We start from the raw sequence: 27,991 nt of genomic DNA on the forward strand, positions 1-27,991 counted from the left end.
CCTTAAGGGTCTTAATACGGTCCTCGAGTTGTCGTATCCTGTGTTCCATGCGCGTGATCTGTGTACACTTGGGGCAGATGTAATTGCGTAATTGTAGTGTGAAAAAGCTGAACATGCCACAGCTTGTGCATGAGACGGGAAGTTTTCGTGTTTGTTCCATCTGGAGGTTGCTAATGACCTCCTCTTGGTGTGTGTTTGATGTTGTCTGTATGCAGGGGTGAAAGTATAGGTTACTGAGTGTATGAGTTCGCGCGCGCCGTTTAAAATGGGTTCCTGCTTCCTCAACTTCTGTGGAAAGCCCAGCTGCCCCTTGGGTTCAGACACTGGTTTATATAGGATAACCAGGAAGCCCCGCCTCCTCAAACAAGGCAGTTAATTTTTAAACTCAGGAAGCCCCTCCTCTCAAACAAAGCTGTGCTGAAAGCAGCTAAATTTAAACAAAGCTTACCCTGAAGCAGAAGGAAACAAAATTTAAAACGATTTAAAAACAACACTATCAAACATTAAAAGCCTGTCGAAACATGTATGTCTTACATGCCCTGCGGAAAGCTGGTAAGTCCCGCAAGGCACGGACTTCAGGTGGCAGAGTATTCCAGAGTGATAGTGCCACTGCTGTGAAGGCTCTGTGTCTGGTTGCTGTTAGACGCAAGGTCTTGACACTGGGGACTTCCAATAGATCTTGGTCCTCAGAACGGAGGGATCTCTGGGGTTGGTAGGGCCTCATGTATGAAGTGGCAGTGAGCCGGTCCCTCAGATACATCGGCCCCAGACCATGCAAGGCCTTAAAGGTGAGCACCATCACTTTGAAAGTGATCCGGTGCTCAATTCCACATAACACCAATCTTACTACAGCTGCATTGGTTACCAATTGAGACAGTTTTCTTCAATGGCTCCGATCATCTGTGTGAAGCATGGATCTCCAATGACCCTGTTGGCCTGAAGACACCTTCTCCCCATTTCCCCAAATGTGATCATAACTTATTGCTCTCCTTTGCACTTTGTCTGGACACATCCTGAGAATTTTCTATGATCCTTGTTGGCAAGATGAAGAGCTCGACAGTCATCTCCTCCTTCTCCCTTTTAATTCCCCCCAAACAATCTGGAGTTGTTTTATATTCTTAGTGAAATAAACAACAACAACAAACCAAGAATCCCTTTATCTTTTCACTTGATGCAAAACCAATATACAATTATGGAGAAGATGGGAGACTTGGGTTGATATAGGAAGAGTCCACAAGATCTGCTGAAATGAATAATTGCAGCATAATGAAGTGTGTTGCAATATGTAGCTCAACACATCTGGAAAGCTGTTTTTTGTGTGTGTCAGGAGTGACTTGAGAAACTGCAAGTTGCTTCTGGTGTCAGAGAATTGGCCATCTTCAAGGATGTTGCCCAGGACATTTGATGTGTTGTCATCCTTGTGGGAGGCTTCTCTCATGTCCCTGCAATGGAGAGTTGGAGCTGACAGAGGGAGCTCATCCGTGCTCTCCCCGGATTCTGGAAAGTGACAAATAGGGAAAAGCTGCTGTATATGATCTTTAGTACCGGAGGCAGCATACTCTTGAATACTAAGCATTGTGGGGCATGCTACTGCTTTTACATTATGTTTGCGGGTTCTCACAGGCATCTGGTTGTAGGAAGAGATGGTGGGATGTTGTAGGAAGGAGTGATGGGTTAGATAGATCTGGGTAAGATCCAACCTGTCCATAGAGGAACTAGCAATCTACCATAAAGAGGACATTTATATCTTTTTAAACAAACACTTCTAATTGAAATATGCCTACAAGCAAATTAGTTCATACTGGGGTCTGAATAACTGTGTTCTCTACTAACACATGCTCCCTCTTCTGCCTGTTTGATGTAGCTGAAGATAGGCACATTTGTTGTAGTGAAGCACATCCTTCTTTGCACACTTTCCTTTACACACTTTACAGTACTCCTTGTCTACAAAACTAGTATATCCCACAACCAGTCAATGCCCCTGGAGACATGGACTGGGGAGGGGGATGACATCTTGTTATTTATCTTGGTTGCAGAATGTGCTCCTATTTTCTTAATTCTTCATTCAAATTATAGAGTTTCCTAGCAGATGCTCGATAGAAATGCACAGGAATAATAATAATAAAACCCCACAGAGGCCACATGAAGTGGGGAGGAGGAGGAGGACTAATTAAGATTTATTTATTTATGACATTTATATCCCACCATTCTCACCCTGAAGGAGACTCGGGACGGCTTACATGAGTGCCATTATTTCATACCCAAACAACAACAATTAAAAGCCAATTAAACAACAGTTTGAAACAACATTAAAGCAATATATGTAAATGTTAGACAACTATTGTGCATATATCCAAAGCCAGATAATCATATTCATCAGTCTAATGCCAATTCCAATTGTAGGTAGGTAAAGGTAGCCCCCTGACATTAAGTCCAGTCATGTCTGACTCTGGGGTGTGGTGCTCATCTCCATTTCTAAGCTGAAGAGCCAGCATTGTCCGTAGACATCTCCAAGGTCATGTGGCTGGCATGACTGCATGGAGCGCCGTTACCTTCCTGCCGGAGCGGTACCTATTGATCTACTCACATTTGCATGTTTTTGAACTGCTAGGTTGGCAGAAGCTAGGGCTGACAGCGGAAGCTCACGCCGCTCCCCGGAATCAACCTGCGACCTTTCGATCAACAAGCTCAGCAGCTCAGTGCTTTAACCCACTGCACCACCGGGGCCCCAATTCCAATTGTATTGCAAGGATAATTAGGCTGGGCCAAAAACTTGCTCCCAAAGCCAAGTTTTCACTTGATTGCAAAATGACAGGAGGGAAAGGCCCGATCTAATTCCACTAGGGAGGGAGTTCCACAGCCCAGGGGCCACCACTGAGAAGGCTCTGTCTCTCATCCCCACCAGTCGCGCCGGCATAGGCAGTGGGACTGAAAGTAGGGCCTCCCCAGAAGATCTTAACCTCCGGATGGTTCATAGAGGGAGATTCTAAATATACTATTTAAATATACTATTTAAGATTCTAAAAATACTATTTAATAATAATAACAAGAACACTTTATTTATATTCCGCCCTTCTGTCCAAGGGGACTCAGAGCGGATTACAGTATATAAACAGACACAGGCAAACATCGAATGTCTTGTTACATATGACATGCAATGAGACCCAAATACACAGGCAAAGGTAAAGACTTTAATTTCACGGTGAGCACACGATGTTGAGAGATGTCATGTATATGCTGTTTTTCAGTTCTCAAAACCTTCCCTTTTGTCACGGAGCACTGAAATAACAAATGACAAAAAGAGGAAAGTATGCTCAGACTTTTGTCCTTTCTCCAAGATTTATGGACATATATACACATACAGATATCAGAACATCTGAAAAAAAAGTCCCGTATCCAAATCAGGTCCAGTCCCAAGTATTTTGGATAAGGAAGCCAACGTGTATTGTATAGGCCAAGTCTTTTGTCTAGAGTTTGATGCCATATTGCTACCATCATGCCCGATCACTGTTTCCTAAAGCAGTTACTACCACCTCAAGAACAGAAAACAGAATGTGTACAGGAAAAGAGACCTTAATAATTATGCCATAGATACTAAGAACTCGGAAGCCCTGGCCCTTGAGCACTCTAACTGGAAGTCAGCTGTGACCAGCAGTGCTGTGGAACTCGAAGAGGAACTAAAGGGAGAAACATGCCAAGAGGCAGGCACGTCAAGCCAACCCTGACCAGGACCACTTTCCACCTGGAAACCAATATTCTCATTGCAGGAAAACATGCGGGTCAAGAATAGGGCTCCACAGCCACCTACGTATCCAACACCAAGACATTGCGCTTGGAAGGCCATCATACTTGGACAGGGATTGCCTAAGTAAAATTGCTACCATCTTGGTTCATTTATATTTTCATCCTTGGAGGAGTATTCTTCCTAGAAGCTGACCAAAATATTTCACTGGAGAATCTGTCTAGAAATCCAGCATGACTGAAGGAAGTTGACTATAGAGCCACACTGGAAGACCTGTTAATTTCTATGGAGAACATTTTAATCAATGTGAAAAAACCATTCATTGAATAATAAAATCCACAAAAGCCAAAACAGAGAATGTGGAGGGATGACTTTATTATGAATTTTATTCAATATGGAATATGCATGAGAAAACTGTTAATTTCTTGCTCAGCACTGAGGAAAATGATAAGTGGGCATGCCAGAATTTAAACCACGATAGGCACAGTGCCAGGCAGACACCGACACCCCCGTTATCGTGGGATGCCAGTGGGTATTTGCCGTGCATGTTGATAATACAGATCAACACCCAACACCATTCCCACTTGACTTGTTGACTCTGATATAAGGCGCATCTACTAGTTCTAGAGGAGAGCTGAAGCCACTTGCAAAAAATGGACATCTTGTCATTGATCCTTCTTGCTGTCTTTTGCGGCCTTGGAAATGCCAGTGAGTTCTTGTTTAAAAAATAATTCCTGCTTGTATTCATGTCTGTGTTAAACAAGCTGTGCACTGTGTTTACTTGGGTTGCTGCTGATTGCTTTTTGGTAAACCTCTAAAAAGTAGTTGTAACATATTTATTATACCAACTTTCTTCCTATTCATATTATATTTGAGAACTATTAGCCTTTTACAGCTTTAATAGCCACCCAGCCCCAGGTGGTGCAATGGATTAAACTCTTGTGCCGGCAGGACTGCTGATTGACAGGTCAGCAGTTTGAGTGTAGGGAGAGCTCTCTCTGTCAGCTCCAGCTCCCCATGCAGGGACATAAGAGAAGCCTCCCCCAAGGATGGTAAAACATCAAACATCCGGGTGTAACCTGGGCAATGTCCTTGCAGACAGCCAATTCTCTCACACCAGAAGCAACTTGCAGTTTCTTAAATTGCTCCTGACACAAAACAAACAAACAAACAAAAAATCCCAAAGAAACAAAGAAAGGTACTCACAAAATATATTAAATTGTCCGCTTTCAAGCTGGCATGTTTTGGATGTATTGTACTACATTTCCCATCATTGGTCATATTACAACAACAATGGTGTTACTTGTAATATGACATTTCCCATCAATGTCATATACAAGTAACACCATTGTTTGTGACTTGCTACTACAGAGACCTTTACTGTTGTGCGCATTAGAGTATTTTCCGACTTATGGGGAACCTAAGGTGACTATCACTGGGTTTTAATTGGCAAGATGGAACCAATTAAACCGCCGGTACAAGTTAAACTCTTGTACCGGCGGTTTGTAATCCGGTTTGTAATCAGGGTGAGCTCCCGTCTGTTAGCTCCAGCTTCTCATGTAGGGACATGAGAGAAGCCTTCCACAGGATGGTAAAACATCTGGGCATCCCCTGGGCAACGTCCTTGCAGATGGTCAATTCTCTCACACCAGAAGCGACTTGCAGTTTCTCAAGTTGCTCCCAACATGAAAAATAAATTGGCAAGATGTATTTATTGTCCCACTGTCATTGTTTCCCACTGAGGCTGAGAGTGTGTGACCTGTCCAGGGCTGAGCAGAGATTCGAAACCTGGTCTCCAGAATCATAGTCCAGCACCCAAACTACTACACAACACTGCTTGCAGAAATTGACCATAATGTTACATAATAGGGTGTAGAGATTCCCAGAAAGAACATTTTACTAAAATCAGCAAAAGTCAAACCCAGAAATGTGGAGGGCTGACTATAATAAAGTTTACGCAGCTGAAAATTATTCCAAGGAATCCTCCAGGGTAGAAAGTTCATGGCTGCTCCAACCAGTTGAACCAGTTGTACCATTTTATCCCTTGGGTTTCTTTTAATTCCAAAGCTACGATGAAAAAGGGACAATGCTGGTTCTCATGCCTTTTTCTTTTCTACTTTTTCATGTGCCCTGACCAGCCAAGAAGCTCCATGTTCAGACAGGCCCTTCGCTGGTGAAAGCTGCTGTGGGGGATGATGTTTTGCTGGATTGCATGTTTACCATCAATGACACGACTCCAGACCTCAGCCTTTTCTCAATCTTGTGGTTTCACCGGGGCAAACAGCTGGCAGAGTTTGATGACATGGTGACCATGTTCAAGCAAGCAAGCAGCCTGAACGAGGATGAGCTGATGAAAGGCAATGCTTCCCTGGCCATCTCCCAGGTTTCGGCAGAAAACTCTGGCAAATACAGATGTTATGTCACATATTTGCCAGAGGTTGTCATCTGGGAAGTGACTTTGCAAGTTGATGGTAAGAGATCCAATAGTGGGTTGAGTGCGAGGGTACATTTAACCAATTAGGACAGGAAGCCCTTACACAGTAAGGATGCATCTGAACGGAAGAATTAATGTAGTTTGGCACCACTTTAACTGCCATGGCTCAATGCAATGGAATCCCAGGATTGCATAGCATTGGTGAGGAACCCGTGCTTTTTGGCAGACCTTATAAATCTACAACTCACATGATTGTATAGCATTAAGCCATGGTAGTTCTCAGAAATATTAAAAATAAACTAGGTATTTTTAATTACAAAAATGTGAGTAAAGCACATTTTAAAGTAAGGATCCCCCGATGGTGCAATGGATTAAAACCCTTCTGCTGGCAGGACTGAAGACCGACAGGTCAGAGGTTCGAATCCAGGAGGGCGCGGATGAGCTCCCTCTGTCAGCTCCAGCTCCCCATGCAGGGACATGAGAGCAGCCTCCCACAAGGATTGTAAAAGATAAAAACATCTGAGCATCGCCTGGGCAACGTCCTTGCAGACAGCCAATTTTCTCACACTGGAAGCAACTTGAAGTTTCTCAAGGCGCTCCTGACACACACAAAAAACCCTGAAAGGGTTAAATGGCTGCAATGACTCTGCAAAAGCTGCAGTTCTATATAAACAGGTGTGCCTGTTGCTTAGTAACGCCTCAGTCTGAGAGAAGCCTGTGTGAGAGAACAGCCTCAGTGGGAGAAAGTCTGTGAGAGAAAGCCTTAGTCTGTGGGAAGGCCTTACAGTGTGAGGTAAACCTTGGTATGAGAAGGTCTCATGTATGAAGTGGCAGTGTGAAAGTTGAACTTTATTTGTGTCATGGAATCCTTTTTTCTTGTAAATAGTGTAACTATATTATTTTGCTATAATAATATAGTTGGACAATAATAATAATAATAATAATAATAATATAGTCTCCAATAACAACAACAACAACAACAACAACAACAACAACAACAACAACAATATAGCCTCTTATGGACGAGATAACATTGGTCTTTGTATTTTTGTCCTTTTTATCACTTTTGGCTACTGGTGCTGGGTCACGTTGCTGCTGATATGCTCCTCTGCTGTGCATTTATGAAGAGGGTCTTTTGTTAATAAGACCACTCGTCCAACAGTAGTATCAAACTGCATTAATTCTACAGTGTAGATGTCCCCTTAGGCTCCTTTTACACTGCTATATAATCCAGATTACCAAAGCAGATAATCCACATTATCTGCTTTGAACTGGATTACATCAGTCTACACTTCCATATAATCCAATTCAAATCAGATAATCTGGATTTTATATGGCAGTGTAGAAGGGACCTTAGTGTCCCTCAATAACACACAGCAGTGGAATATCAAGAAAGGAAATAACACTTATCTCTTGGTGCATATGTGCCTTCATGTGACTTCAGGTGCCTGTTGACTTATGACAACAGTTGCCTCAGCCAGTTCTTTCCTTTGAAATGCAGCCTACTGCAACAGTTGTTCCTTGTTGATACCCCATCCAAGGACTGACCAGGACTCACCCTGCTTAGCTTTCAAGATCAGACAGGATCTAGTGCTTTTGGTCAATCCCATTCCAGCCTCTCTCTCTCTGTGTTTATTTGTCATTATCTTTTTTCCCATTTTCTTCAGACCCCTTGCAGAAACAGGAGGATGATCTGGAAGAGGATTCCTTTCTCTCCAGACTGTGTTTTGTCCGTTCGGATATCCTGAGCAAGCTGGATCAGATCACCAAAGGTTTGGAGCAACTCATGCCAATTCTCCAGGAGTTTGTGAACAGCAAGGTGGTCTCCGGATGCCGTTCTGATGTTGCCTCCCAGGAGCCGCTGGACTAATTCTGTTTCTGCCCTCCCGTGCATTAAAATAAATTTCAGTCCCATTTAGTTTAAATCTCCCTGGGACCATAGTACAAACTATTACATTACATATATAGCAGGCATGGGCAAACTTGGACTCTCCAGGTGTTTTAGACTCCAACTCCCACAATTCCTAACAGCCTCAGGCCCCTTTGTTGACCGCCTCCTCCACTCTCATTGGCTGCAGGCTGGAAGCGGCGCTGGCTTTCTGATTGGCGGAGGCGCAGCCAGGCTGGCCGCGCCTCCTCTCCAGCTGATGACACTGACCAATCAGAAAGAAGCGAGCTGAGGGGCGGGGGGCGGGAAATTTGAACTTTGACAGCTCTGTTTTGCTATAAAAATGTACCAAATTGTACTGCTTGCATGTCTCTCCTGACGAACTATCGCGGTTTGACATCTGTTCCAGCTGGACAAAATAAATACAACTCGGTGACTTTTCTTCAACTTTAGTGAGATTTATTTGGGAAAATTCAGGGAAAATTCTTGGCTCTTTTCCTCTTTGCTCGCCAGAGTACCGGATCCTTCTTGGTGGATCTAAGGGCTCCTCTCTCCCGGGCAGGAGCCTCTAAATTCTAGCTCGATATCATATACACAAATATATACACACACATATGCATACACACACACATACAAAATACATATACACAGAGTGGGCCACATCAATGCGTGGCAGGGGACAGCTAGTGTGTGCGTGTGTGTGTGTGTGTGTGTGTGTGTGTGTATATATATATATATATAGCGTCTCTACTTCACGGATTTTCACTTATCGCGGGTGGTACTGGAAGTGAGGGAACACTGTAATGCCAAGTATTTAACTTCTTAATAAATGTCACAATAAATGCCAGAGTGTTGGTGCCTGACTAAACTACAACTCTCAGGATTCCATAGCATGGAGCCATGATCATTAAAGTGGTGTCAAACTGTACCAATTCTACACTGTGGACATTGTATGTATAAGTCTTATGACTTACTAGCCGTCCCCTGCCACACGTTGCTGTGGCCCAGTCTGGTGATCTGGAAAATAAAGTAACGACAAAGTGTTGGTTTCTAATATATGTAATTTCTTTATGCTTGTGGGTAAATGGTATTTCTTGCTGCTTCTTTGTCTGATTTGCCTACTCTGGAACATGCAACATATAATTGTCCTTCTTTAGGGGTCCCTTTTAAATGTATGATACTATATCTCTCTGTGTGAATTTATTTATTTATTTATTATTTAAACTTATATGCCGCCACTCCCCTGGGGCTCGGAGCAGCTTACAAGAACAGGCTAAAATCTAACACAATTTAAAAGCAATTTAAAACGATTTAAAAACAACACTATCAAACATTAAAAGCCTGTCGAAACATGTATGTCTTACATGCCCTGCGGAAAGCTGGTAAGTCCCGCAAGGCACGGACTTCAGGTGGCAGAGTATTCCAGAGTGATGGTGCCACTGCTGTGAAGGCTCTGTGTCTGGTTGCTGTTAGACGCAAGATCTTGACACTGGGGACTTCCAATAGATCTTGGTCCTCAGAACGGAGGGATCTCTGGGGTTGGTAGGGCCTCATGTATGAAGTGGCAGTGAGGCGGTCCCTCAGATACATCGGCCCCAGACCTTGCAAGGCCTTAAAGGTGAGCACCATCACTTTGAAAGTGATCCGGTGCTCAATTGGTAACCAATGCAGCTGTAGTAAGATTGGTGTTATGTGGAATCATATATATCTATCTATATCTATGGCTGGATGGCTCTTTGTCAGGAGGGCTTTGATTACGTTTTCTTGCCCTGGTGAAGGGAGTTGGACTGGATGGCCTTTCTGCAGGTACAGCTATACCAGGAGCTCCAATTTTGTTTGCTTTGCATTGAATGTTTGTTGTAGTCCTAAGTTTCAGGGACTCTGCAGACAGGTGGCTTCTTTTGGCTGCAATCATAGGGCAAGCCACCTGTCAATTATAGTTAGGTTCCCTGGTCCCGCCTCCTTTTTGGGTTTTGGAGGGAATAGGAGCCAGTTCAGTCCACACAGAGAAGCTTTTCATGCAGGACATAATACCAAGAGCTCCTGTAGAAAGCTTCGTCTTCTACGGCTTGGCCGGGGAGATTACAGTCTACAGCTTGGCTGGGGTTATACAGCCCACAGCTTGGCCGAGGGTCGTACAGCCTCACAGCTCCTTTGCTGAGGGACTTCAGTTAGCCATCACTGAAACCTGAACTCCTTTTTCCCTGGAAGTCTACAAAGCTCTGCTTGGTAAGGGTCACTCGCGGAAGCCAGAAGCAGTTGGTACCGGGTGTAGGGGCTCCACGCCAACAGAGGCAAAGACAGACTGCCCAGATTAGAAGTTAAGGATTTCCCCATTAGTTAGTATACAGTTATGAAGACAGTGCCTGTTCCCTGTGGATGAGATTGAGAGAGAGCCAATAGACTGTTAAGAAAGCCTTAAAGTACCTGTTTGTTTTCATTAATAAAGACCTTTGTTGAACCTTTAAGCAATCTAAAGACTCTGTTTAAGGAAATCCAAAGGCCTTTAATCTGAGGCAGCCCCGGAGTCCCGTTGGGCACACAGAATTTATGTCCTGTCTACAGTCATATGCACAGGCCCAGCGTGCGACAGCACAGCCTTAAGTATTTTGTGTTGGTCATGGGGGTTCTGTGTGGGAAGTTTGCCCCAATTCTGTTGTTGTTGGGGTTCAGAATGCTCTTTGATTGTAGGTGAACTATAAATCCCAGTAACTACAACTCCCAAATGTCAAGGTCTATTTCCCTCAAACTCCATCTGTGTTCATATTTGGGCATATGGAATATCCGTGCCAAGTTTGGTCCAGATCCATCCTTGTTTGAGTCCACAGTGCTCTCTGGATGGAGGTGAACTACAACTCCCAAACTCAAGATCAATGCCCACCGAACCCTTCTAGTGTTTTCTGTCGGTCATGGGAGTCCTGTGTGCTATGTTTGGTTCAATTCCATCCTTGGTGGAGTTCAGAATGCTCTTTGATTGTAGGTGAACTATAAATCCCTGCAACTACAACTCCCAAATGCCAAAATCAATTTTTTGAGTGAAGGACATACATTGGGTTAGTAGGTGTCTTGTGTCCAAATTTGGTGTCAATTCGTTCAGTGGTTTTTGAGTTGTGCTAATCCCACAAACGGATATTACATTTTTATTTATATGGGTGGCAATCTATTGAGTTCCTTAACATGTTGGCAAGGGATAAACAGGAGAGCTCCTTCCTTTGGAATATCCTCTGCAGCCCCTACTATTCAATGGCGGTCTCCCATTGAACTAGCTAAGGCTGATCTTGCATAGCTTCCCAGATTAGACAAGACCTGGTGCTTTTTGAGTGGGAGGGTCGGTTGAAGGGGGTTTTCCTTTAAGAGCCTCCCCTTGGACTTTGGCCGGCTGACGAGGAGGCGTCCCTTGGCTTCGCCATCCCAAAGGAAGAGCCTGGAGGAGGAGGAGGGCAGCTGAAGTCGGGCCGAAGTCTTGCCAAAAAGCGCCATGGAAGGATCGTAAGCAGCAGCTGATCGTTGCTTTGCTTCCCCAGTTTGGCCAAAACCAAACAGCACTGGATGATAATGTAGCCGTGACCCCCAACTCCTTGCAATCACCCCCTCAATCCCCCCTTCCAAGAATGGCTTTCTCCCTTTGCAGTTTGCAACGCCATTCGAAATGGGCTGGAAATCAGGCCTAATATTCGCACCGATTAAAAATCCCCTTCGCCTTTTTGGGGTGCATCTCCATTTCAGAGTTCCTCTATACTTTGGAATCTTGGGATTTGTAGTTTACTGAGGTCCCAAAACTCTGGCAAATAAGGTTAAGGACCCTTTAAAACGCCTGGATAATGCAACACTATCAAGCAACAGTTCCCATGATTCCACAGCATTAAGCCATGACAGTTGAAGTGCTGTGAAACTACAACAGGCATGGGAAAACTTTCTAACTTGGGGGCCACATACTAGCAGTCCCTGCTAAGAGGACTGGCTACCCGGTGGTGGAAGAAAAGGAGGAAGGAAAGAGAGAAGTGGAAGGAAGGGAAGGATGGAAGGAAGGAGAAAGAGGGAAGGAGGGTGCAAAAAGAGAAGGAAGGAAAGACAAAAGGGATGGAAGGAAGCAATGGAGGAAGGAAAGAGAGAAGGAAGGATGAAAAGGAGGAAGGGAAGGATGGAAGGATGGAGAAAGAGGGAAGGAGGGAGGAAACAGAAGGAAGGGAAGACAAAAGGGATGCAAGGAAAGGATGGAGGAAGGAAAGAGAGAAGGAAGGATGAAAGGGAGGAAGGGAAGGATGGAAGAAAGGAGAAAGAGGGAAGGAGGGAGGAAAGAGAAGGAAGGAAAGACAAAAGAATGCAAGGAAAGGATGGAGGAAGGAAAGAGAGAAGAAAGGATGAAATGGAGGAAGGGAAGGATGGAAGGAAGGAGAAAGAGGGAAGGAGGGAGGAAAGAGAAGGAAGGAAAGACAAAAGGGATCGAAGGAAGGGAAGAAGGAAGGAAAGAGAGAAGGAAGGAAGGATGAAAGGATGGAAGGAAGGAGAAAGGGAAGGAGGGAGGAAAGAGAAGGAAGGAAAGACAAAAGGGATGCAAGGAAAGGATGGAGGAAGGAAAGAGAGAAGGAAGGAAGGATGAAATGGAGGAAGGGAAGGATGGAAGGAAGGAGAAAGAGGGAAGGAGGGAGGAAAGAGAAGGAAGGAAAGACAAAAGTGATCGAAGGAAGGGAAGAAGGAAGGAAAGAGAGAAGGAAGGAAGGATGAAAGGGAGGAAGGGAAGGATGGAAGGAAGGAGAAAGGGAAGGAGGGAGGAAAGAGAAGGAAGGAAAGACAAAAGGGATGCAAGGAAAGGATGGAGGAAGGAAAGAGAGAAGGAAGGAAGGATGAAATGGAGGAAGGGAAGGATGGAAGGAAGGAGAAAGAGGGAAGGAGGGAGGAAAGAGAAGGAAGGGAAGACAAAAGAGATCGAAGGAAGGGAAGGAGGAAGGAAAGAGAGAAGGAAGGAAGGATGAAAGGGAAGGAGGGAGGAAAGAGAAGGAAGGAAAGACAAAAGGGATGCAAGGAAAGGATGGAGGAAGGAAAGAGAGAAGGAAGGAAGGATGAAATGGAGGAAGGGAAGGATGGAAGGAAGGAGAAAGAGGGAAGGAGGGAGGAAAGAGAAGGAAGGAAAGACAAAAGGGATCGAAGGAAGGGAAGGAGGAAGGAAAGAGAGAAGGAAGGAAGGATGAAAGGGAGGAAGGGAGGGATGGAAGGAAGGAGAAAGGGAAGGAGGGAGGAAAGAGAGAAGGAAGGAAAGACAAAAAGGATCGAAGGAGGAAGGAAAGAGAGAAGGAAGGAGGAAAGGGATTTACTTATTTATTGTGTCAGGAGGAACCAGACAGTTGTATTACATTTTTAACAAAACAAACAAACAGACAGACAGACAGACAAAACACAAAGTTTGCAAGCTTGGTAGTTGATTAAATGTCCTTTGACCCATATCTGGCCACTTAGAGTGCCTCTGGTGTTGCTGCAAGAAGGTCCTCCATGGTGCATGTAGCAGGGCTCAGGTGGCATTGCAGCAGGTGGTCTGTAGTTTGCTCTTCTCCACACTCGCATGTAGTGGATTCCACTTTGTAGGCCCATTTCCTAAGGTTGGCTCAGGAGCTTTTTTGTTGAGTTCCAGGGCCAGAGAAGCAGATGGCAGAAATAGAAGAATGGCCTGCCTCAGGGGAGCGTGCTTGCTCCATCCATGTTCAACATTTACACAAATGACCAGCCATTGCCAGAATGGACAGAGAGCTTCGTCTATGCTGATGATCGTGCCATTACTGCTCAAGCAGGGAGCTTTGAGATGGTAGAACAGAAGCTCTCCGAAGCTCTAGGTGCCCTTACCACCTACTACAGGGAAAACTAGCTGATTCCTAATCCATCGAAAACACAGACATGTGCTTTTCACCTTAAGAACAGACAAGCATCCTGAGCTCTGAGGATTATCTGGGAAGGAATCCCACTGGAGCATTGCAGCACACCCAAATACCTGGGAGTCACCCTGGACCGTGCCCTGACTTACAAGAAGCACTCCCTGAATATCAAGCAAAAAGTGGGCGCTAGAAATAATATCATGCGAAAGCTGACTGGCACAACCTGGGGATCACAACCAGACACAGTGAAGACACCTGCCCTTGCACTATGATACTCTGCTGCTGAGTACGCATGCCCAGTGTGGAACATATCTCACCACGCTAAAACAGTGGACATGGCTCTTAATGAGACATGCCGCATCATCACGGGGTGTCTGCGCCCTACACCACTAGAGAAACTACACTGTCTAGCTGGTATTGCACCACCAGACATCCACCGGGAAGTAGCAGCCAATAGTGAAAGGACCAAGGCAGTGACATCTCCAGCTCATCCCTTGTTTGGGTATCAGCCAGCACATCAACGACTTAAATCAAGAAATAGTTTTCTAAGTTCTACAGAGACACTCTCTGGAACACCCCAGCAAGCGAGAGTCCAAAAGTGGCAGGCTCAAACCCAGAACCTCAATCAATGGCTGATACCAAATGAGAGACTCCCCGCTGGGCACACAGAAAACTGGGCAACTTGGAAGGCGCTGAGCAGACTGCGCTCTGGCACCACGAGATGCAGAGTCAACCTCAAGGAATGGGGCTACAAAGTGGAATCCACGACATGTGAGTGTGGAGAAGACCATCTGCTGCGATGCAACCTGAGCCCTGCTACATGCACAGTGGAGGACCTTCTTATAGTCACACCAGAGGAGGCACTCCAAGTGGCCAGCTACTGGTCAAAGGACATTTAATCAACTACCAAGCTTGCAAACTTTGTGTTTTGTTTGTTTGTTTGTTAAAAAATGCAGTACAACTGTTTGGTTTGCTCCCGACACAATAAATAAATAAAATACCAATAATTATGTTATAATGAGTACACTTTGGAAATAATAATAATAATAATAATCATCATCATCATCATTGAAGTAGACCTAGGATAAAGAGGAAGGGAGAAAAAAATGGGACACTTTAAAAGCAGCTGAAAAAGCGGGATGACGGGATTGTTGGGAATCATCCCTGCCAAATGGGGACTGTATTAACATATGAACAAATAATTGTTCCAAGCACTGGTTTCCAAGCTTCATATAACCCTCTCCATGTGTACATTCAACTGCAGCTCCCGGGTTCCCCCTAAGGAACGCTACCAGGCGGCCATGGTGCTCTCTGGTGCAGGTGATGCCCTTGGATACCGCAACCAGCGCTGGGAGTACTGCACTTCAGGACCCCAGATCCACCAAGAGCTCCAAGAAATGGGGGGCCTCAGCAAGGTCCAGGCAGCACTCCCTGATTGGCCGGTCAGTGATGACACCGTTCTGCACCTGGCTACCGCTGAGGCCCTGGCCACAGGTGAGCAGCAGAAAGTGCTGAAATCTATAACACCCAGGACTCTGGAGCATGGTGCCATGGTGGGCTTGCAGAAGTATTTGAGATGGTTCTTTCAAAAGCGGGTTGCACTTGGACATTATTTCATTAGAACTGGGCTTATGTTAAGGTTGGCTCCAGATTAGAAGGGCTTTGAAAGTCTATCTGATGTGGGGGATATCAGCAGTTCCCACTTCTCAGTGAATTGATGCCATATTTGTGCCCATTGGCATAATTGTACTTTCAGAGAAACTGCAAGAAAGTCAACAGAGGTCTCTCTATGTCAGTTGTCCTTCTAATAGGCTCATATAGTAGTAATAGTACTGAGTGTGCACTCCATATTCATCGGGGTTAGGGAAACAAAACCCCATGAAAGTGAAGAAATTACTATTATGTTTAACCTGGGAGTGAAGAGACATAGGTTGGAATAATTGAAATCTATGATATTTGCTTAACAATATTTGCTAATAATAAACTTACCAGCATGTTATATTTGCTAATGATAACTGCTTAACAAGTGTACTCAACATGACCATAATTGCAAATGTGTGCTTTGCTACTGCTTTGATTTGCAAACAACGCTGTGTATGTATTGTCGAAGGTTTTCATGACCGGAATCACTGGGTTGTTGTAGGTTTTTTCGGGCTATATGGCCATGTTCTAGAGGCATTCTCTCCTGACGTTTCGCCTGCATCTATGGCAAGCATCCTCAGAGGTAGTGGGGTCTTTTGGAACTAGGAAAAAGGGTTTATATATCTGTGGAATGACCAGGGTGGGACAAAGGACTCTTGTCTGCTGGAGCTAGGTGTGAATGTTTCAACTAACCACCTTGATTAGCATTTGATGGCCTGGCAATGCCTGGGGCAATCTTTTGTTGAGAGGTGATTAGATGTGCCAGATTGTTTCATCTCTGTTGTTTTGCTGTTGTAATTTTAGAGTTTTTTAAATACTGGTAGCCAGTATTACGCTGTGTATATTGATAATCATTTCATAGCGTAAAAAATAATGCAAGTTGATATTGATCACTGCTCTGCTCTGTACCTAAAAGTCTCTATAAGGGCCAGTTTGACCAATGACTGGAATCACTGGGTTGCTGTGAGTTTTCCAGGCTGTATGGCCATGTTGCAGAAGCATTAGAACATGGCCATAGAGCCTGGAAAACTCTCAGCAACCCAGATTAATGAGTTGTTTTGCTAAGATTTCAAAGCTAAGCCCCAGGGGTGGTGTAATGGGAGTAGAACAATGGTTGACACAGCAAGGACATAAATCCTCTCATAAAACAATGGGAGAAAACTAGGAGGCTAATTAGCTATTACTGACATAATCGGTCTGAATATGCGTGCTCACATCAATGAAAAAATGGTGTAATGGATTATTGCTTAACGGTGCCTTCGCACAGAAGGGAACATTTCAAGGGAAACGAGAGACTTCAAGAATTAGAATTCAGACCTCAGGCTCTCTCTCACTAGAAACTGGATAATGGGACTTGCAGTCTGATATTTCTAAAAGGCATCAGGTTGGGGGAATTGGGCAAAGTAGGAGAAAAGTTGGACAAATGCATTTAAGAGGCTTTTAAAAAAATTCCTGCTTATTCTATTCAGGAAAAACTGATGAAGAACTGTTCCAAGAGCTGGCCAGACGCTATGTTGAAGCCATGAAAGATATGGAAGGCAGGAAGCCTGGACCTACAAGCATTTTAGGTAATATGCCTCAAAGGTGTGGCGGAATAAAAAACTATACGTAGTTCACGTCTTTACCAATCCACACACTCTCTTGTTAGAGAAAAGATATGCTATGCAAATGATCAGTAAAGAATAATGTGTTTACTCTTTTGTTATGCAAAGCAACATATATACAGTCATGAGAACAGTTGCATTGACTCACACAATGTCCTTTGAGAGATATAAATAGAAATGGCTCTTAGTTGTTCATGTGAGAAATATTCTTCCAGCAGCCAAGAAGCAAAAATACAAACTATCTTGGCAAGCTCCTCCACAGAAAGCTTAAACATGTAACTGTTGTCAAAAATCCCAGGCTCAGCTAGCTTCTGGGCATAGCCCAACCAATCAGCTTGGTGCCTTTCATTTTTCAGTTAATACACTCACCAGCTGATTTTTACATGCCCCAACAAAAGGTACTTCATGCAAGTAGTAACAATTATAGATAGATGGATTACTCAGATCCAGGAAGCCATCCTTAATGTGGAATCTATATGAATAAAAATGTAATGTTCGTTTGTGGGATTAACATAACTCAAAAACTACTGGACGAATTGACACCAAATTTGGACACAATGCACCTATCAGGCCAAGGAGTGACCATCACTTATAAAAACACTGAAAAACACAGCAAAAGAGACTTAAAAAGCAATTTTTTTTACAATGTATGCGCAAAACCACACACACATATATGCAAACACACATATACACATATACACAAATATATACACACATTTATACACACACAAAATACATTTACACAGATTGGGCCACAGCAACGTGTGGCAGGAGACGGCTAGTGTTTTATAAAAGCAATAAGTAAGATGGCAGTGTGGGTAGAATGCTATAAAATACTATGGGGGGAAACGTCATGCCTATCTTCTATATCTCGGCCCGTTTGACATCCCAGTCTATCACGATTTGTCTTTTCATGGCTGCAGGAACATCTCAGTTGCGTCCTGGGGAGCCAGGAGGCTATCGCATCCCCTTCAACCCCAATGCAACCGGTTGCGGGGCAGCCATGAGGTCCATGTGCATTGGGCTTAGGTAAGAGGGTAAAAAGGTAAAGATAAAGGTTTTCCCTGACATTAAGTCTAGTTGTGTCCGATTCTGGGGGGTGGTGCTCATCTCCATTTCTAAGCCGATGAGCCAGCATTGTCCGTAGACCCTCCTAGGTCCGTGGCCAGCATGACTGCATGTAGTGTAAAAGGATATGTGGTAGGAACAACAGAAATGCTAAAACAGTAGAATGGTTGAAGGCCAGTCTCAGATCTATCCTGATTCCTGACCAATGTTTTCCTCAGGTATCCACGTCCCTCGGACCTCAACACCTTGATTCAAGTCAGTGTAGAAAGCGGAAGAATGACCCATCACCACCCTACAGGTAGGGCCAAAATGGGGTGCTTCTCAAGGATGGGGGGAGAGAATAAGACGTTGCAAAACTCTCATCTGTTTTAGCTACAGCAGACTCATATGCTTCCAGAAACCTTAAAATGAACCATTTTTAGGGCCCCTTCCCCAAAGCTGTATCTGTATTCCATATTTGAGGGACCATCATTCTCTATCTTAAACCATTAAAAATCATAGGAAGCTTTAGTTAAGTATTTCTATCAGGTCGTCATAGCTACTTGGGATAGGGGCAAAATGAATTACTGCAATGCTGTCAAATCAGCCTATGAATGAGACACCTCAAAGTGTATTGTATTACAACAGCTCAGGTCTTGCAAACTCAGGACTATTCCTTCCCTCATTGAGGCTCCTTCCACACAGCCTTATAAAATCTACATCGAACTGGATTATATGTCGGCGTGGACTCAGATAACCCAGTTTAAACCAGATATTGTGGATTATCTGCCTTGATATTCTGGTTATATGGTTGTGTGGAAGGCCCTGAGTCTATATTTCCTGTTTTATGAATGGAAGTACCTTCAAGCCACCTCTTGATGGCTTGATTAAGAAGAAATTGATTAAGAAGAAGTATTGATTAAGAAGAAATCTTCAAGATATGGTTTTAAATGCCAGTTCTTTCCTTTATAACATAACCTGGTATCTGCTGGCAGTCTCTCATCCAAGCACTAACCAAGATCAGATAGGATCTGGTCCTTCTGGAGCATTTTATTAGCTAAACGTAATCTACGTTGTCATGATTCTATCAGAATAAGTGGTCATAACATTCCAGCCTTGGTCAGCTTCAAAGATCAGATACGATCTGATCTTCTAATTTTAGATAGGAACTGGTACCTTTTGTACCAGTAAAGTAAAGGTAAAGGTTTTCCCTGACATTAAGTCTAGTCGTGTCCAACTCTGGGCAGTGGTGCTCATCTTCATTTCTAAGCCAAAGAGCCGGCGTTGCCCGTAGACACCTCCAAGGTCACGTGGCCAGCATAACATCATGGAGCACCGTTACCTTCCCACAGAAGCAGTACTTCTTGATCTATTCACATTTGCATGTTTTTGAACTGCTATGTTAGCAGAAGCTGGGCCTAACAGCATGAGCTCACCCTGCTCCCCAGATTTGAACCACCAACCTTTCCGTCAGCATGTTCAGCAGCTCAGCGGTTTAACCCGCTGTGCCACCAGGGGACCCTTTTGTACCAGTAGCTCAACTTAATCTATTTTGCCAGGAAGCTGTGAGAATAAGAGGCTGTAACTTTCTAACCTCAAAGCATGTTGATTCTCTTTACTTACTTACTTACTTACTTACTTTGTTGTAGGCTATCTGGGAGCTTTGGCCTCTGCCCTTTTCACAGCTTATGCGGTGCAAGGCCTGCCCCTTGAGTCCTGGGGGGCAGGATTGCTCAAGACCCTGCCCCTTGCCTTAGAATATGTTCAGGCTGCTGCGGAGGAGAAAGACCCCAATGTGGGGGCATGGGGCTATTTCCAAGAGAAATGGGAATGGTAAGTACTTTGGGTGGGAGAAAATTAGGGAGAGGAGGCATGGAAAGGAGACAATAGCATTACGAGTCTATTTCTGAGGCTGTATGGCTTTTCCAGACTATGGTATTCAGTGTACATTGCCCTCCTGGGTCCCAATGAACCCATTTATCAAATATTATGTCCCAGCAATAATAGCAAAAATGTACAATTTCCATGCAAGGTATGGGTATGGCACCACAGCAACAACAACAATAACAAGCATTATTATAACATACGTGGTGGTGTTTATTTATTGTATCAGGAGCAAACCAAACAGTTGTATTGTATTTAAACACACACACACACATACACAAAGTTTGCAAACTTTGCATTCTATTAAATGTCCATTGACCAGTAGCTGGCCATTTGGAGTGCCTCTGCTGTTGCTATAAGAAGGTCCTCCATTGGTAATGTGGCAAGGCTCAGTTTGCATTGTAATAGGTGGTCTGTGGTTTGCTTTTCTCCACACTCGCATGTCGTGGACTCCACTTTGTGGCCGCATTGCTTAAGGTTGGCTCTGCATCTCGTGGTGCCAGAGCGCAGTCTGTTCAGCGCCTTCCAAGTCTGTGTTCCCAGGAGGGAGTCTCTCATTTGGTATCAGCCATGGATGGAGGTTCTGGGTTTTAGCCTGCCACTTTTGGACTCTCGCTTGCTGAGGTGTTCCAGTGAGTGTCTTGCTACATGCTGGTAGCAGACATAGATATAAGAAACAGGGAAGGAATGCACCCTATGGGCTGCATTTTGCCCCTCCTTGCAGTAACACTATAGCACAGTCAGGTATTGAAGCTGCAAGGCTGTTCAATGCTAATCAAGATGGCCATTTGCACATTCACACCTTCCTCAAGCAGACAAGAGTTATTTCTTCTACCCTGGACATTCCACAGATATATAAACCTCACTTGCCTAGTTTCCCTCAACCTCTGAGGATGCCTGCCATAGATGTGGGCGAAATGTCAGGAGAGAATGCTTCTGGGACATGGCCATACAGCCCAGAAAACTCACAGCAATTACAGCACACTGCTTTGTAACAAGGTCTTAACATCTTCTCAGGTTTATCCATCCTTTGCTCTTCTTTCCTGCCTTTAGGTACCTTTCTGAACGTGGTCTTACTGATGGCCGGGGTCCTGCTCGGTTTCCTCCCACCTATAGTCCTGCTGAGCGTGATGTCATCTACAAAACCTTCAGCCTGGATGGGTGGGCTGGGCGCAGTGGGCATGATGCCCCCATGATTGCCTATGATGCCCTGCTGGGTGCAGGGAACAACTGGGAAGAACTTTGCAGTCGTTCCATGTTCCATGGAGGTAAGTCAGGATCTGGAGTTCTCGTTTCTGGGAAAGGTTTTCGTGCCACTGAAGGCTGGGTCTCAGAACTGTTTGTCCTCTTCTCTGCAACAGGGGACAGCGACTCTACTGGGGTGATTGCTGCCTGCTGCTGGGGTCTCGCGCATGGATTCGAAGGAGTTCCAGAAGGAAACCATGCAAAGCTTGAGTATCGAGACAGAATGACAGCTGCTGCGGATTCCCTCTATCACCTGGCTTGGGGGCAGATGGCACATTGAAACATTTTCTCCTTATTCATTATTTCTTGTCAAAAGCATTGCATAAATAAGTATAAAACTGATAAAATAGAGGGAGCACAAGCGGCTAAATAATTTTTGACCAAAAATGGGCAAAGACAACCACATTTTGTGGCTTCAAATAATTCTTCCTCTGTGCATGAGGCAAGGCATTGTAAACAAGTACTTACTTACTTAGGCGATCCCTCGTTGTCCCAGTAGGATAATCTTCCAGGGTGGGTCCGTAGGTGATTATGGAGCCCTATTCTTGATCTGCATCGTCTCACCTTCCTCATGGCACGTTTCTCTCTTTTGCCCTCCATTCGTGTATACAGATGCGACGCTGTTTGTTCTGCTTCACAGTCGCACAAAGTGGAGGATTATTTTAGGTAGTGCTATTTTGCCAGGTTGTCTTTTCATCTGCCCACTCCACTTCTGAGTCTGTTCAGGGACTTCCAAGTTGCCCATTCTTGATTTGCCCCTGGAGGAAGACCCTGGTGGAGAGCCATCCAATTGGGATTTCCTGATTTAGCTGCCCAGAGGGATACCCTTGCTGTTGTCGGGGAAACATTAAGAGGAGTGGTAGTTCTCATGAAGTTTTTCCTTGATTTGAGTCTACTGGGAAGAGGCTGATAGCTATGCAGTGGATGGCTTTCACAATGTTCAACCTTATTTCTCTCCCAGTTACAGCAACTTCCCGCCACACATCAAGGGGGGCAATGAGAGCTAGGTTATAGTTTATCAACAGGTGTGGGTTTGAGACATCCTGTGATTATTCTACATGTCTCGTTCAGTGCTATATTCACCTGCTTTGCATGGGCAGACTTGTGCCAAACAGGGCAGGCATACTCAGCAGTTGAGTAATACAAGGCCAGGGTTGATGCTCTTATTAATTTTGGGTCTGCACCCCGTGCGTTGCCAGTAAGTTTCCGCAGGATATCATTGCGTGCATTTACTTTGTGCTTGATGTTCATATAGTGTTTCCTACATCTTAGTGTAACATTATCTTAGCTAACATGATCTAAGGTGACATTGAGATATTTAGGATGGGAACAGTGTTATTTAGAATGGGAACACCTCTCCCTTATCTAGCATGTTAGACTTGCCTGCTTTTGGGTTATAGGGGAAAGATGCCGAGCATGGCATTTAACACGTCTATTCCAGAATAAATTTAAGCCAGGTTTGCAACCCTACCTCTGTATTTTGGGTTGCGGAAGGGAAATTTCTAATTTTCTATTGACACTTGAGGGAGAAGCCCATTTGTCATGAAAGATTTTCCCATTGTGCGCACTCTTAATCCTAAAAACATGGAGTGGCGCTGTGATTACGTGATGGTAAGGGAAATGCCCATTACACATGCCCAAAGGCACTCTTCTTTATTATTGTTTATTATTGAATCTTCCATGCCTTAACTCTAGTAGGGGAACAAAAAAAAAGTTTATGGGACTCAAATCTTCAATTTTTCAGAAAATACAAGAGTCATGAGGTGCTTCCAGCTGAGCTTTTTAATCTTACCCCATGTAATTCATATTATTTTACAGCATATCACGATCTTCTGCTTGCAACCTGCCATTTTTCCAGTTGTTTCTTTGACTGTTCTTCTTAATGCCAGAAACAAATCCATTAAGAAGACAAGATACAATGCTTTCTAATTATTTGTGGTAAAAGAAGCTTCCACCTGGAAGTATCCAGAGCTGCCACCTGCTCCGCTCATGTATGGGCAGACCCCTATTTCTTTTCCAAAGAACCCAGGAATCCTGGGCACACAAGTGGCCCAGCCATGATGGTTTAATTTGGCACCAAGGCAGTGTTTTATGGTAGCCGAGCTGGGATGAGGAAAGTGGGAGGGATGGAGATCTTAGCTCCTGGGCAGGTATGACCAATTCATGCAGAAATACAAGGGAAAACTTCCATACATTTGATCAAAAGTGTATTGTGATGGGATTGGCTCCTTACCGATGTCCTCATGATTTGGTACAACAGGGGATTATGGGATGCATTTCAACCCCAGAGACTTCTGGTAACATTACCCAGTCCGATTAGCACATACTAGATGACAGCAGCAGTCAATAAGAATACAGCAAGAAGGTCTTAAAAATTGATTACAGAAGAAGAGAAGGCTGAGGCAGGCATGGCCAAACTGTCCTTGGTCTGAAATGGGAATACATCCACAAAAGTAAACAATGATCGGAAGGGACAGTGTCTTGTATCGCTGACCGGAGAACATGATAAGAAGATGTGAATATAAACAGGACGTGCTGGGATTGACCATGATCAACAATACAAGTCCTTAGTGGAAGACCATGATTTGTCCATACCGAGGTGCTGGTGGCATCTCTCTTGGTGAGTGCAAGAGTCCCACTTTAAAGGAGGGTTCAAGGTCGCACAGGAGTGTGTGCCAGGAACAAGGAGTTCAGGGAGGTGGCTGCTAAGACCCCGCGGCTGTTGATGTGGGTGCTATAGACTCCTCCAGGCAGGTCATTCAGTGCCCCCGTACTCTGGCAGGAAGGTGAGAGAACAATGCATTAGAAAGTCTCCAAATCTTTTTTCCGTCCCATCTTTTGATAAGCATATCCCAAAATGTACAGCCATCTTCTATTTTTATATAGAAGTTTCTTTTTAAAACAGTCTGAAATTTTGAGAAACTGAACCTGATAGATTTGTCTTAGGTTTTGAATGCAGAGAAGTTGCTAAACTTGCTGTTGCATGCTTTCAAGGTATTGTGGACTTTATGGCAACATTATCACAGGATTTCTTTGGCAATTAAGATGGCTGGCACACTGCACTTACCCTATAATCTTTACAATATCACCTGTCACATCAGCACTTTTAATCTGTACCCATTACTCTGGCCCGGCCCAGTTTTATTGTGTCCTGGTGTATTGTTTATTGCTTGTTGTTTAATATTGCTTTAACTGTTTTTAATTTGTTTTAGGTTTTGTATTGTTATGTTGTGTTTTGAGGCCTTGGCCTATGTAAGCCGCATCGAGTCCTTCGGGAGATGCTAGCGGGGTACAAATAAAGTTAATAATAATAATAATAATAATAATAATAACTCTCATGATTCCATAATATGCAAAGAGATTAATCCTAGGACTTGAATCCAAAGGCACTTATTTCACCATTCAGGCATCCCACCTCTCCAAACAAGTATCTCAAACAAACAAACCATACCATGAGGATCCTTCTGTCAATAAGCCGGCACAAGTTGTTTCGACTCCCGCCAGCTATGATATGATCAGGACCGAGGAAATGACAGGTATAAATCTGGGGAAGTAAAAAGAACAGGATTGTGAGAATTGAGTGAAATCATAAAGAAACAATTTGTGCCACTATATCTAGTATTTATCTACAGCAGAAAATAAGGGAGCTAATCAAGTGGAGAAAGGGAAGGAGAAAAAGAAAAATCTAGGCTACTCAGTGTAATGCTTTCATTGAATGGGTATCTGAGTAATTAGGTGGAAAAAAGAGGGGGAAAGTACAGTTTTCCTCAACCTAAATGCCATTCCAGATCTGTTGGACTGCAATGTCGCTCATCTTCAAGCAACAGGCAATGGGGAAGTTGACTAATGATGGGAAATGTAGTCCAGTACATCCAAAAGATACCAGCTTGAAGTGGACAATCTAATACATTTTGTGAGTGCCTTTCTTTATTTTTTTTATGCCAAGAGCAACTTGATATTCGCAAGTCGCTTCTGGTGTGAGAGAATTGGCCGTCTGCAAGGACGTTGCCCAGGGGATGCCCGGATGTTTTGATGTTTTACCATCCTTGTGAGTGGCTTCTCTCATCTCCCTGCATGGGGAACTGGAGCTGACAGAGGGAACTCAACCCGCTCTCCCCAGATTCGAACCACTGACATTTTGGTCAGCAGTCCTGTCAACACAAGGGTTTAACCCATTGCACCACTGGAGGCTCCGCCTTTCTTTGTGGAAGGAGAAGACAGTTAGTGGGCAGACTAGAAAATTTGGTTGGAAAGACATTTTTCAACCTGCGAGTGGCCCCGAAAGTCTTCAGGAATGTCCATGATCTTGGCACAAGTTTCCGCATCCCAGATCTAGGGGGAAAAAGACAAGAAATTGTATTATTGCATTGTATTGGAGAGAGACACTGATATGAATGTTGGACTACAATTCTGGAGACCAGGGTTCGATTCCCACTTGGCCATAGAAACCTACTAGGTGACCTTGGTGAGTCACACATATGTTTCCATAAGTTGGAAATGACTTGAAGACACACAGCAATGTTATTGCATAGCTGTTTCAGGGAATGTTAAAAATGGCTCTGGGGTAGAACTGTCTCAAAAACTGCCACCGCCAAAAAATGGCAGGTGGCAGACAATGGGAGGTTTCCCGTCTTTCCATAAGGAAAGGTAGATTTAGATAGATGAAGGAAGCTTCCCCCCATATGATTAGGCTAGGCATGGGGCAACGGGTCCCTATTCCCTCTGGATTGGCGCCGCCAATATTACCACGTTCTGCAGAGATTCTTGGCAATTCCAGCAGAGCGTGTGGCAAGGTCCCTAGAAATTCATAGAGTTGTTATCTCGGATAATAGCAATTTTTTATTTCCATTTTTCCCACTTTCATGGAGGTCATGTGGAGGACTAAATGTAATGTGTAAAGAGATAATTCCCAGTTCATCCTTCCCTTCTTCTGCAAAATATCCCTCAAATCCATTCTCTGGAATCTCAAGGGCAATTCTTTCATCCAAGTCCTCACCTGCAAGGTGTTATTACGCCTCCAGGAACCTGTCAAAATCTGTGTCCCGGTTTTGTCTATGGAGACAGCATCGCCACAAATGTGGGGGCCAGAGATGCGCCTGTGAAAAGGGCAGAGCAAGGATGGGAAGGAGAGAAGGGGAGAAAGGAGGAAGAAGAGAGTGGGAGAATCATTAAGGCAGAGAAGAGAAAAAATCAAGAAGAGGATTGGGGAAGGTGAGAAAAGAACAGAAAGAGAACTAGTTGGGAAATATGGGGAGGAGGAGAAGGATGAGCAGGCATACCTTAGAGAATGTGGCGACTCCGAGTTCCAGAACTAGAGGGACGGAAACCAGAGAAATGAAGTTAGGTGGGGCTCCACCCTTCAATTTCCACCTCCCTCTCTGAGCCCATATCAAGATGTGAAGAGTGTCAGGTTACAAATAATATGTATTATTAATAATAATAATAATAATTATTATTATTATTATTATTATTATATCAAACAAGGGAGATGATGCTATGAGGAGCTGCAAAATCTCAGTCAATGATGACTGAGACTATTTCTCAGATTGGAGAACCAATTGCAGGGTTTGAGAGAGGCGTTTCTCAACCTGTGGGTCGGGACCCCTGGGAGGGTCACGAGCGGGTGTAAGTGGGGTTGCCAAGGATCATCAGAAAGCACAGTATTTTCTGTTGGCCATGGGGTTCTGTGTAGGAAGTTTGTCCCAATTCTATTGTTGGTGCGGTTCAGAATGTTCTTTGATTGTAGGTGAACTATAAATCCCAGCAACTACAACTCCCAAATGTCAAGGTCTATTTTACCCAAACTCCACCAGTGTTCACATTTGGGCATACCGAGTACTCATGCCAACTTTGGTCCAGATTAGTTATTGTTTGAGTCCACAGTGTTCTCCGGATGTAAGTGAACTACAACTCGAAAACTCAAGGTCAGTGACCACTAAACCCTTCCAGTATTTTCTGTTGGTTATAGGAGTTCTGTGTGCCAAGTTTGGTTCAATTACATCGTTGGTGGAGTTCAGAATACTTTTTGATTATAGGTGAACTATAAATTGCAGCAACTACAACTTCCAAATGACAAAATCAATTCCTCTTTCCCAGTATTCAAATTTGAGCGTATTGGGTATTTGTGCCAAATTTGGTCCAGTAAATGAAAATACATCCTGCATATCAGATGTTTACATTTCAATTCATAACAATAGTAAAATTACAGTTATGAGGCAGCAATGAAATGAGGCAGCTCTTTCATGGTAGATTAACTATAAATCCCAGTAACTACAACAATGACAAAATCAGTCCCACCCCCAACCCCACCAGTATTCAAATCTGGGAGTATTTGTGCCAAATTTGGTCCACTGAAAAAAAATACATCCTGCCTATCAGATATTTACATTACAATTCACACCAGTAGCAGCATTACAGTTATGAAGAAGCAACAAAAATAATTTTATGGTTGGTGTGTGGACATGCATTCTCATTTATTTATTTTTTTGTCGTGTCAGGAGTGACTCCTGGTGTGAGAGAATTGGCCGTCTGCAGGGACGTTGCCCAGGAGACGCCTGGATGATTTGATGTTTTTTTATCATCCTTGTGGGAGGCTTCTCTCATGTCCCCGCATGAGGAGCTGGAGCTGATAGAGGGAGCTCA

At 44.0% G+C, this 27,991-nt stretch overlaps 3 protein-coding genes across 3 annotated transcripts in view; 2 read left to right on the forward strand and 1 right to left on the reverse strand.

Annotated features, from left to right (window-relative positions):
- Positions 1-4,326: 4,326 nt before the first annotated feature.
- Positions 4,327-8,511, forward strand: LOC137097247 (programmed cell death 1 ligand 1-like). The gene is made up of 3 exons (XM_067469484.1): positions 4,327-4,450; positions 5,881-6,213; positions 7,844-8,511. Exons 1-3 carry the CDS (start codon positions 4,396-4,398, stop codon positions 8,044-8,046), a joined length of 591 nt encoding a protein of 196 aa, XP_067325585.1. The 5' UTR covers positions 4,327-4,395; the 3' UTR covers positions 8,047-8,511.
- A 2,922-nt stretch (positions 8,512-11,433) lies between these two features.
- Positions 11,434-21,700, forward strand: LOC132777968 (ADP-ribosylhydrolase ARH1-like). Its single transcript, XM_060780546.2, has 8 exons — positions 11,434-11,553; positions 15,193-15,422; positions 17,039-17,137; positions 18,097-18,202; positions 18,460-18,539; positions 19,870-20,053; positions 21,158-21,372; positions 21,466-21,700. Exons 1-8 carry the CDS (start codon positions 11,543-11,545, stop codon positions 21,627-21,629), a joined length of 1,089 nt encoding a protein of 362 aa, XP_060636529.2. The 5' UTR covers positions 11,434-11,542; the 3' UTR covers positions 21,630-21,700.
- A 1,413-nt stretch (positions 21,701-23,113) lies between these two features.
- The window catches only part of LOC132777969 (uncharacterized), a 15,235-nt gene continuing 10,357 nt past the window's right edge, over positions 23,114-27,991 (reverse strand). The window contains exons 7-11 of the mRNA XM_060780547.2: positions 26,629-26,660; positions 26,346-26,445; positions 25,616-25,681; positions 24,801-24,893; positions 23,114-24,124 (exon numbers count right to left, since the gene is read on the reverse strand). Of these exons, the coding sequence (XP_060636530.2) occupies positions 24,002-24,124; positions 24,801-24,893; positions 25,616-25,681; positions 26,346-26,445; positions 26,629-26,660 (414 nt within the window). The 3' untranslated portion in view covers positions 23,114-24,001. The remainder of the gene's footprint in view (positions 24,125-24,800; positions 24,894-25,615; positions 25,682-26,345; positions 26,446-26,628; positions 26,661-27,991) is intronic.

This window comes from Anolis sagrei, chromosome 6, assembly GCF_037176765.1.
Source record: "Anolis sagrei isolate rAnoSag1 chromosome 6, rAnoSag1.mat, whole genome shotgun sequence".
NCBI classification, from domain to species: Eukaryota; Metazoa; Chordata; class Lepidosauria; order Squamata; family Dactyloidae; genus Anolis; species Anolis sagrei.

Excerpts from the sequence above, each read along its gene's own strand:
- LOC132777968 (XM_060780546.2), top strand. Across the intron at positions 18,203-18,459 it reads TCCATGTGCATTGGGCTTAG|GTATCCACGTCCCTCGGACC; the intron begins GTAAGAGGGTAA and ends TGTTTTCCTCAG. Across the intron at positions 20,054-21,157 it reads TTCCAAGAGAAATGGGAATG|GTACCTTTCTGAACGTGGTC; the intron begins GTAAGTACTTTG and ends TCCTGCCTTTAG.
- LOC137097247 (XM_067469484.1), top strand. The coding sequence starts at position 4,396 with ATGGACATCTTGTCATTGATCCTTCTTGCTGTCTTTTGCGGCCTTGGA. Across the intron at positions 4,451-5,880 it reads TTGCGGCCTTGGAAATGCCA|CCAAGAAGCTCCATGTTCAG; the intron begins GTGAGTTCTTGT and ends TGCCCTGACCAG. Across the intron at positions 6,214-7,843 it reads AGTGACTTTGCAAGTTGATG|ACCCCTTGCAGAAACAGGAG; the intron begins GTAAGAGATCCA and ends CATTTTCTTCAG.